The sequence below is a fragment of the Solea senegalensis genome, unplaced genomic scaffold (genome assembly GCF_019176455.1).
Source record: "Solea senegalensis isolate Sse05_10M unplaced genomic scaffold, IFAPA_SoseM_1 scf7180000015588, whole genome shotgun sequence".
Lineage (NCBI taxonomy): Eukaryota > Metazoa > Chordata > Actinopteri > Pleuronectiformes > Soleidae > Solea > Solea senegalensis.
This window is the reverse complement of record NW_025321374.1, coordinates 1-10,543: the sequence shown is the minus strand read 5'-3', so window position 1 is coordinate 10,543 and position 10,543 is coordinate 1. Positions and strand designations below refer to the sequence as shown.

Genomic DNA, 10,543 nt, shown 5'->3' with positions numbered 1-10,543 from the left:
GTACGTGACGTGACTCTACAGTACGTGACGTGGCTCTACAGTACGTGTCGTGGCTCTACAGTACATGTTGTGACTCTACAGTACGTGGCTTGTTGAGTGTCACACATGTAAACACACGTTACACACGTGTCAGAGTCAAGACACATGTTCAAACCATTGAGAACATAAAAAAGGTGCAGAGAGGAGAGTAAACAGGTGGCTGGCTGAGAGTGTGTGTGTGTGTGTGTGTGTGTGTGTGTGTAAAAGGCCGTGATCGCGGTGAAGGAAGTTCATTGAGTCTAAAACACCTGTTGCGACCATGTGTGTGTGACCCTGTTATACAGCTGCTGAATGGTTTTCAGACAGACACACACACACACACACACACACACACACACACACACGTTCATTCATGCACATGCAGTTTGCACTTCCACTACAGGTACGGAACACGACAACAGGAATGCAAACACACCAGTCAGACCGAGAACGGATGGACAGAGAGAGAGACAGACAGACGACAGAACAACAGACAGACACTGACCAGGGTTTGCTTGTATCTCAGAGCCTTCCTTTCTGACGCATCTGCGGCCATTGACACACCGTCACTGACCCAAAAATAAACCCGGGCACTCACCGTCGGTCTCAACGTTACCAGGACCGACTGTGCTGGACACACACGCTGACATGGTTTAAACTAGCTCCAGCTGGGGTTACACACACACACACACACACACAGAGACAAACACACACACACTTTCACTCCTGTTCATCCCTGTGAATTTTCACTGAAAAATGACGACATTTTGCACCAAACACTCGACATCTGACATTCAAAAAGAAATGAGGTGTTTAGGACAAACCACCGTCCATCACTGGCACAGGTAAGACATCCAGACACGCTGAGAGAAATCTGAACTAAAGAAACAGTATCTCACTAACAAAACCAAACTAAAACTGTTCAGTTTTGTAATTACAGAATTATCATTAGAAAAACTTCAAAATGTGACAAAGAACTTTGAACTGTGGCAGCATTACACCTCTGAGTTTACTGCCTGTCAAGGAAAAGAATCAGAAGAAGAATCAGAAGAATCAGAAGAAAACAAACAAGAATCAGAAGAACAAGAAGAATCAGAAGACCATCAAACTTTGAACTGTGGAGTGCAGCATTACATGAATCAGAAATAACTATTAGAAGAAAATGACGACTAAGGACACAGGGATGTTTAAGTTTAGCTTTAAAAAAAAAGAACAGCAATAATTAGCAAGTCAGCAATTTCAGACAAGCAAATAGAGATAAATGTTCCAGGATCAAACAAAGGATGGGAATCGAGCCGATATCGTACATATAATAAAGCCAAAAATCCTATTCGTCACAATAATTCTAGCTGAGTCATGTTTCACAGCTGGATAATTGTCTCTTTGAAATGACTCGGCACAAATGTGTTCATACCTTCATAAATGACTGTAACACACTAATATCAGTATAGATACTAGAGTTTGTCATATCGGCATCAGTATCGGTCACAACCACAAACAAAGTGGAATCAACATCATCATCACAACAGGAAGAACAAACACCTGCACCTGTGTGTGTAAGCAGGTGAGAGGTGTTAGTGGGTGTGGCCAACCTGCAAGAGCAGATGGACGAGAGAGAGTGAGAGAGAGAGAACAAAGTGAGCTGGTGGTGAAAAGAAAACAGACAGACAGAGTGTGTGTGTGTGTGTGTGTGTGAAAATCACAGTGAGAAAACATGGAAAACATGAAAACAGAGCAGTCGGACGTGACTTTGGTTTTTGGTAAAGTCGCACTTTTGCGTGGATTGCGGCAGGAACGACGCATGTTCTGGAGACGAGGTTGACCCCTGACCTCTAACCCTAACCCTGAACGCTCGTCCAGGTCCAGGTAAGACGTTAAATAATTATAAAATTTAAGTGTGAAACTGTGGGGTAAAATTCACAATATCACAATATTTCATGTGAGACATTAAACAAAAGTTGTTTTATGTGACATTGTAAAAACATTTAATGTGTCTGTGTGTGTTTAGTTTACACGTGAATTTACACGAGTGTGTGTGTCTGTCTGTCTGTTCTCACTCTGTGTCTGTCTGTTCTGTGTATGTGTGTGTCTATTCCCACTCTGTATGTGTGTCTGTCTGTTCTCTATGTGTGTGTGTGTGTGTCTGTTCTCACTCTGTGTCTGTCTGTTCTGTGTGTGTGTCTATTCTCTCTATGTGTTTACACAAGTGTGTGTGTGTGTGTGTGTTCCCACTCTGTATGTGCGTCTGTCTGTTCTCTGTGTGTGTGTGTGTGTCTTTTGTTGTGTTGATGCGGCAGAACTGCAGGTTCATGTGTGAAAACACAATGCAGTTAAACTGGTTCAGTGACATACACACCGTGTATCTGTGTGTGTGTGTGTGTGTGTGTGCTATCTCTTTAGCACCTGTCATAAACACTGACCTTGTCAAGACCAGAAGACCAAAACCTGGTCCTAATGAGGCAGAAGCTCACTTGTAAGGAACTGGTTAAGGTTAGGGTTAGTGATAATGCTTTGTTTGTACTGTACACAAGAATGCTTACTTCATACCACAGGGTGTGTGTGTGTGTGTGGGAGTGTGTGTGTGTGTCACACACTCTTAAATTAGATGTTTCCATTGTCTAAAGAGCGGCGGATGATGTTGCATTATTACAACATGAAACATGAAGGCGTCGTACGTTCGTCATAAGCTTCTCCGCCGGCAACACGACGAGAACGCCGTCACGTTAACCTGAGTTTTGTCAGAACTCTTCAAATCCAAGGAGAGAAACAAGGTCAGATGATATGATTGTGATTATGATCGATGTCAGTCAGAAACAGGACCGGGTTCTGTAGTTACATTAGCCTCTCTAAACCAGTCATTATTCACTTTGCCTTTCGCTCTGCTGACAGCTACACTAACACCTCCTATGGGTGTATACGTGTAAATATTTAATCATTACTAAGCTCTAATTAGGTTTAATTGCTAGTAAAAGTAAAGGTGGCACTTCTTCTCCATCAGTGACAGAACTTTAGTTCCTGCTCTGAGGTCAAATCTAAAAGTGCAGATTAAAGCAAACATGCATCTAATAGTAGAGGTGTGATCAAGTGTGTGTGTGTGTGTGTGTGTGTGCTGAGCAGAGGTAATACTGATCTCCTCCTCCCGCTCATAGTAACACTGATCTTCTCTGCAGAATGTCATCCAACTCCACAGAGGACGACGATCCGTGTGCACCCGACGACAACCTCTGTAGTAAGGACACCACCCTCGATCCCTAATCCTCGTCTCCTACCCTTTCACTCTTCCTCATCCCTCCCTGAGAGTGTTTCACACGCTCCATATTCCCTCTGGTTTTCATCTGCAGATTATTTCTATTATGGACCAAACATGTTCATTTATTTATTTAACAAAATAATTGTGTCTTAATCTCCGTCTTCAATTATCTCTTATTATCTTAAAAATCCTGATTCTCTTTCTTTGCCAAACCTGTCACTATCAGTAATATAAAACTTTTAAAAGTTGTTTTATTCTTGTTATTTTCCCTAAAATAAGTAATGCAGTGAACTTCTATATAGTATCTGTATACTGGCTGATGAATAAATGAATGAATAATCTACCAATGCTGGTTATTCAAAAAGTGACAAATATTGGCTTAATTATTGGCCCAGGGTTCACGGGTTTATCGGTCTATCTGCAGCTGCATGTGAACTCTGTATTGATCTATGATTTAAGTACAGATACTTAAGTTACATAATAACAAAATGACCATTCATATTTCAAATGTGACGGAGAAACAAGGGAGAGCTGCTTCTGTGTGTGTTTCATGGAAATGACAGAAACATGATTGATGCTGTGTCGCCACACCTGAACACGTGACACAACCAGGGCCTTCACAGTCTTTACACTGCATTGTCATCATGTTAGACAAGGGTGTGTGTGTGTGTGTGTGTGTCTGCCCCAAGAATTGTGTTAAAAGTCAGAGAGGGCTTAAAGGGATAGTTCCTATCATAATATGTTAGGTTGTTGTTTTTTTTTACATCATTCTATATGAATATATATATCAGGTTATAAATCAAATCAATATTTCTATTTGTCTCATAAATAATAATAATCTGTGTATTATTACCAGATTATTGAGTGCATCTGATCCAGTTAGCATATACTCTATATAATCAGATTACGGCTATCAGTGCAATGTATTCAGATTAATTCAGTGGTTTTAAAAAAACAGATCATTTGAGTGCATCTCGTTCAGTTATTTATAATCGGATTATTTCAGTGGGCACAACCAAATTATTCTGGGGAAAGTATTTAGATTACTTCAGATGATGTATTCAGATTACAGGAAGAAAACCGATTACTGAGGGAGTTCAAATTGTGTGCACAATCAGATTATTCAGAGGAATGTATTCACATAGCTTCAGTTGGTGTAATCAGAATATTGTTGGTGTATGTATTCAGATTACCCTGCAGGATGAAAACAGATTACTGAGAGATTTTAAATCAGATTGATTCAGCAAGTGCAATTTTTGTTCAATTAATCAGATTATTTGACTTTGTGTAATCAATTGAATTTCGGATTATTTCAGTTGGGCAGAATCAGATTACCCTATTGAATGAAAACAGTAATTGAGTTAAACTGGAAGTGTAAGGTTTGAGTGTTTTCATAAAAACATGATTCGGCAGTAAATGAATGGACCTCAGTCGAAAGCGTGTCCTTTACTTTGAAAAGACAACAGACAATGATGTCATCAGTCAGTCACGCTGGGATTAAACTGATGACTGTGCGTAATGCGAGTGCGCTGGGTATGCGGCGCGCCTGGCGTGCGCCTGTGGCGTGTGCGGCGCTGTGGCGTGGCGCTGCCTGTGGCGTGCGCTGGCGGTAATGCGGCGCCTGTGCGCTACGCCTGTGGCGTGCGCGTGTGTGGCTGTAGCGCCTGTGCGGGCGGCGCGGTGCGTGTGACGCCTGTGTGCCTGTAGACGCCTGTGTGCGCTGTAGCGTAGCGCAGCGTGCACGACCTGTGACGTGTGCGTGTCAGCGCGGCAGCTTAGAAGCGATGTGGCGATGTCCGTCCAGCGTAGCGCGCCGCGCTGCGCGCCTGACGCTGTAGCGCCTGTGCGAGCAGCCAGACGTAGCGACGCCGGACGCTGGCTGCGCGCCTGTACGTGTGCGCGCGCCGGCGTGGCGTGTGGCATGCTGTGACGTAGCGACGCCTGACGTGTGCGCCGCCAGCGTGGCGTGTAACGCTGTATGTGTGCGACGCGTGTGCGGACGCCTGCGACGCGGCGCCGCGGTATGGTGTGCGGCGCGTGACGCGGCTCTGTAGCGTGCGGCGCGGCGGCGCCTGTAGCAGGCGCACTGGCGTGTGCGTGCGTACGCTTCACGTGCGCGCCTGTGATGTGTCGCGCGCTGTGGCGTGCGCGCTGCGCGTGCGACGCCTGTGACGCGGTAGCGCTTGTATGTGCGGCGCCAGGCGTGTGGCGACGGTTGTGGCGTAATGCGGCGGTAAGCGACGCCGTGTGCGCAAACGTGCGCGCCAGCGCAGCGGCGCCTGTGGCGTAGGCGTCGTGACGCGTGTGCGGCGACGTAAGCGGCGCCTGTGCGTGACGGTGCGACGCTGTCACGCTGTGTGACGCTGTCGGTGCGGCGCGCGCCTGCGACGTCTGTGACGTGCACGCCAGCTGGCGGTGTGCGACGCCTGTGCGTGTGTGCGGCGTGTGTGCCTGCGACGCGGCGACGTGTGGTGGCATTTGTTTTACAAAAACAGATGGCAGGAAAAAAGTTGAATGCAAAGTTTTCATATCACAGCTCGACTAAAAACATGACATGTCAAATGAAAACGCTAAGCTAACTTGTCTGTGTTATGTTGCTCCAACAACATCAGCTCAGTTTCACAGCTCAGCTCCTGTGTTCAGTGTGTGTGTGTGTGTGTGTGTTCTTGTGCAGATGCACGTGATGCAAACACTTTGATTTTCAGGGCTTCAGTCGACCAAGAATTTCTTTGGTTGATTACAGCCCTAGAATTTATACTGACACAAAGTTCAAAGGTCAGAAATGTGTCCCCCTCCACAGTGACAGGCTGTGAAACTCTAACACTCTCTCTGTCTCTGTGTTGCAGTAACAAGGACACACCTGCAGGCGGTGATCATCGTCCCCACGCTGCTCCTCTTCTTCACGCTCGTCACTTTACTCTTCGTGTTTCTGCGACAGTACTGTCCTGAACGCAGACCCTCACACATCACAGCCCCTCAGAACAACAATCATCACCATAGCAACCCCCACCACCATCATCATCATCATCATCGTCGTCAGCAGCATCATCATCGTCATCACCATGTGTCATCGCACAGGCACACGCAGAGACCCCACCTACAGGGCATCGACGGTAAAACAGCACAAACATTCTGATTTGATTTTCCTGATTATTAGAGGAATTATGATGATGGCTTGAGTCTAGAGCTGAAACAATTCCTCGTTTAATCGATTATTAATCAATTACTAAATCAATCGACAACTGTTTTGATAATCGATTCATTGGTTTTAAATAAGATTTGCGTTTGTTTAAGCTTCTCAAATGTGAGTATCTTCTTCATTTCTTTGCTCTGGATTTTTTCTCATTTTGAGAACATCATCATTTCCAGGTTTGATCAACATTTTATAAGGTTTTCTGATAGTTTATGTCAATAATCGACGGATTAATCGATTATGAAAATAACCGTTAGTTGCAGCTCTACTTGAGTCTAGTGATGATAATTAAATATGATAGTATTGTATTGTGACTTAGATGTTGTGATATATAGACATTTCAGATATCAGAAAAAATATAGATACAGTTCATCCCTAAGTCTGTTCTCAGCGATGTATTTATGTTATTTCAGGTTTTTTAATCCAGTGATTGTGAACAGTATTGGATCAACGCCGTTTTCTGTAAATTAAACATTTAAACTGTTTTATCACACGCTCGTCTAATATTTAATCCCAACAGCGCCCCCTGGGCTGAACCCGCTGGAACATGAAGTGCTGCCCTTGTCGGTTCAGCCAGTGCAGCAGAACGTGAAGCCGAACGTGAGCGCACCACCGCAGGTGACCACAGAGAGGCACCATGGAGCCTTCAGCCAGGTCACGGCTCTGCCTCTGTCCGTCTACATCAAAGCTAATGATGCGGTCACGCTCTACAGAGGACGCATGGACAACAGGGACGTGGTCCTGAGAGTCCTCAAAGGTAAACATGCACCGACAACTTCATTAAAAGCAGTTTCTGTGATTTTTCAGCTTCTTAAATGTGAATACTTCCTGGTTTCTTTGGTCCATAAAATCTTTTTAAAATCTTTAAAACTGATGAATTTTGTTTGTGGAGACATTTGAGAACATCATCATTTCCAGGTTTGACAAACACTGATCAACTTTTTTTGACATTTTATGGACAAAACAAGTGATCGATTCATCGTGAATATGGATTAATTACGAAAGAAATTGTTAGTTGCAGCTTTACTCTCATTCCCTTCTTTAGAGTGAATACTTTAGACTGGAAGATTGTTTTAACAAATGTTCCGTGTAAAAGAAACTAGAAAGAACTATTATAAACCAAAAATGTACAGTTAAATATTTAGCAATCATTAAAATAATAAAAAAATGTGTACTTGCATCATCCAGGAGTTTCAAGGCTGTTACAGAGTTACCATAAAGAAAAAATATAATAATAAATATTGGAAGTGGATATTATAAATATAATAGTAGTAGTATTTTTAACCGTTTAAGAATATTTTATAGATTAAAAAAAACAAACTTAAATGATCCAGAAGAGGAAAAAAAAAACACCCTGTGACCTCTGACCTCTGAGCTTGACCTTTGACACCAACGACCACTACATCCTTGAGTCTCAAAGGATTCCCTTAAGATATCCTAAAGATATTGTGCTCAAAATAAGTTTGAACGGACGGGCAAGGACCTAAAAACTAGGGACCAACACAAATACTCCTACCTTTTCTTTCCCACGCAGAAACAGCAACCAGCAGTGAGAAGCAGCACTTCCTGAACTTTGCCTCCTTCGTCTCTGCACTGGGGCCACACCCCTTCCTGCCCGCGCTGCTGGGCGTGGTCTCAGTGCAGCCGCCCCTGATGATAGTGATGGAGGAGCTGCGTCACAGAGACCTGCTGGGCTTCCTGTGGAGATGTAGACAGGTGCAGGTTCATCTGGTACCAAACTTTGAAATACTCTGGGCATAAGAGGAATTACAGCTTTGTGGGACAGTGTGGGACAGTGTGGGACAGTGTATCATACGACTGAAGGGACGTAGTGTCCATACTTGGTCTCATTAAACCTTTCTTCTTCCGTGTTACTAAAGGACAACACAGGTTCAGGGTCGTCATGTGACATGACAGAGAAGAGGATCTTCATCATGGCCGGACAAGTGGCCTCTGCTCTGGTCAGTTTCTCCCTTAAATATCAGTTTTTTCTGCATCTTTACACATTTCTCACTCATCAGGAGGAAAAACACATGATAACCACTTACCAAAAGACTTGAATCTAAATCAGCTTAAGTCCACATAAGAATCTATTCTCCAAATGTTGGACAAACTTTTCCAACAGTGAACAAGAAAAACTCTCCCACAGAGAAAATCAGTGACACAGACATTAGACCTTAGTGACGGAGGCAGCAGTGGATCAACAACTCCTGTGTGTGTGATGATTTGCTCTATGAGGTTTGGTGTGGGCGAGTGAGTGGTTTACTAAGTTTTCTTGTTGGAAAAGTCTTTTAAAAACATGGGCATAGATTTCATTTGGTGAGCATTTTATTGAGCATCCATTTCAGGCTGGTTCTCAGCAGTTTCAGGACCTCATATGAACACACACACAAACTGTCCTCATCTTCCTCTTCATCACACTGTAGGATTACCTGCACAGTAAAGGCTACGTTCATGGCAACGTCGGGGCTCGCAGCGTCCTGGTTGGTGGAGACCTGACGGTGAAGCTGTGGGGTCTGGGCTCCGTTTACCGGAGGACAGCGCGGGGCGGTTCTCTGGGGGAGGTGGACGTCATGGAGATGAGGAAGTGGCAGGCGCCAGAAGTCCTGGCGAGAAGAGCCATGAGCAAGAGCAGCGACGTGTGAGTGTCCAGATCCATAGACGATGTTTTTGTTCATTCCAATTTCTTGACCCAGTAAGGACATTAAATGTTTAACGTGAGACCAAACTTTTAACGACACATCTGTTTTCTTTTTTTAACCAGGTGGTCCTTTGGAATCCTCCTCTATGAAATGGTCTCACTGGGTGAGTGTTCTGTAATTTCAGTTACTTAAGAGGAACTAAACCCTAAACCACTTTGTTCAGGTTCAAACTAAAAGTATTGTGTAAAGTATTTGAATGACGTATTTTGTGTTAAATGTGTGTATGTACTGCCTTCTCTGGATAAACACCTCCCATTACATATGAATGTTCCCATTAGCTGGTTCTTCCCATGTTGTCGTCACCAAACCTCCTCTAGCCACGCCCCCACAGACACAGCAGTGGGGGGGCGGGGCTCATAGTGGATAGCAGCACTCATATTTCTGGCAGATAAATTCAGCATGAGCGGGAGGGGAAGTAGGAAAATAAAACATCCGGTTTACTTTTCAGAATAAAAGATCCCGTGACGACACCACATCGTCAGCGTGCTCCTGTTTATTCGCTCTGTAGAAACACTGCTCTGTTTGTTGTGTTTACAACATTTAAAGTGGATTTCTTTGCGAGAAGAAGAACCACAAAAAAAACTTGTCTCTGACTCCAGCTGTGGAAGCGGACAGATGTGAGACAGCGGCAGTGAAGTGGAACTTGGCTGACCTGAGCGTGTCCATTCTGCCCAGCAACAGTGAATACTATTTTCTGATTGGCTGATTGGTCACTAATTCAAGACAGCTGTATGAATGAACTACGTAGAGCAATCTGCCTTCGCATCATGGATTCATAGATTACGTGATTTACGTGCGGTGAAGTTTGATCACTTCTCAGCGTGGGGAATGTCATGTGTGAGTGTGTGAGTGTGGAAACTTATTGAAATGTGTGTCTCACACTAAATGCAGCTCTAAGCTGCCACTGGAAACACCACAGCAAGCTGCCAACATTTGCGGTTGCTGTCACTCGATCGTGCTATATTGGGTATATAGATTTTCAAAATCAGGCATTGGGCAGAGTCAGCTTCAGAACAGGGGTTTAGTTCCTCTTTAACAAATGACAGAATCATGCTGGACAACATTTAAGTGTTGAAATGATCACTATCATTACCAGGCGACCCACCGTTTGCTGAGCTGATGGCGGCTGAACTTCTGCAACATCTGCAAAGAGGGAAGCATCTCAGTCGACCACCGACATGCTCCAACACCCTGTAAGAAGACCAAACATCTGCAAAGAGGGAAGCATCTCAGTCGACCACCGACATGCTCCAACACCCTGTAAGAAGACCAAACTAAAGTACTCAATGATTGATCAATAATCCATATAGATTTATAAAGCACCGTTGAATAGATGAATAGATTCATCGATTTTGAAAGTAATTGTTAGTTGCAGCCCTA

The 10,543-nt window shown here is 44.1% G+C and overlaps 1 protein-coding gene across 4 annotated transcripts; it reads left to right on the top strand.

The window, feature by feature from the left end:
- The first annotated feature begins 1,712 nt into the window (after positions 1-1,712).
- LOC122762358 (tyrosine-protein kinase STYK1-like) lies at positions 1,713-10,523 on the top strand. 4 transcript variants are annotated; one of them, XM_044017554.1, is made up of 10 exons: positions 1,713-1,884; positions 3,189-3,247; positions 6,115-6,381; positions 6,982-7,218; positions 7,996-8,192; positions 8,342-8,422; positions 8,888-9,102; positions 9,226-9,266; positions 10,260-10,304; positions 10,372-10,523. In XM_044017554.1, exons 2-10 carry the CDS (start codon positions 3,190-3,192, stop codon positions 10,425-10,427), a joined length of 1,197 nt encoding a protein of 398 aa, XP_043873489.1. In that variant the 5' UTR covers positions 1,713-1,884; position 3,189; the 3' UTR covers positions 10,428-10,523. The 4 variants fall into 4 exon arrangements, with proteins under 4 accessions (XP_043873489.1, XP_043873488.1, XP_043873490.1 ...); XM_044017553.1 differs by lacking the exon at positions 10,372-10,523 and having other exon boundaries at positions 1,713-1,878; positions 10,260-10,365; XM_044017555.1 differs by lacking the exon at positions 10,372-10,523 and having other exon boundaries at positions 7,996-8,177; positions 10,260-10,365.
- Positions 10,524-10,543: the final 20 nt, after the last annotated feature.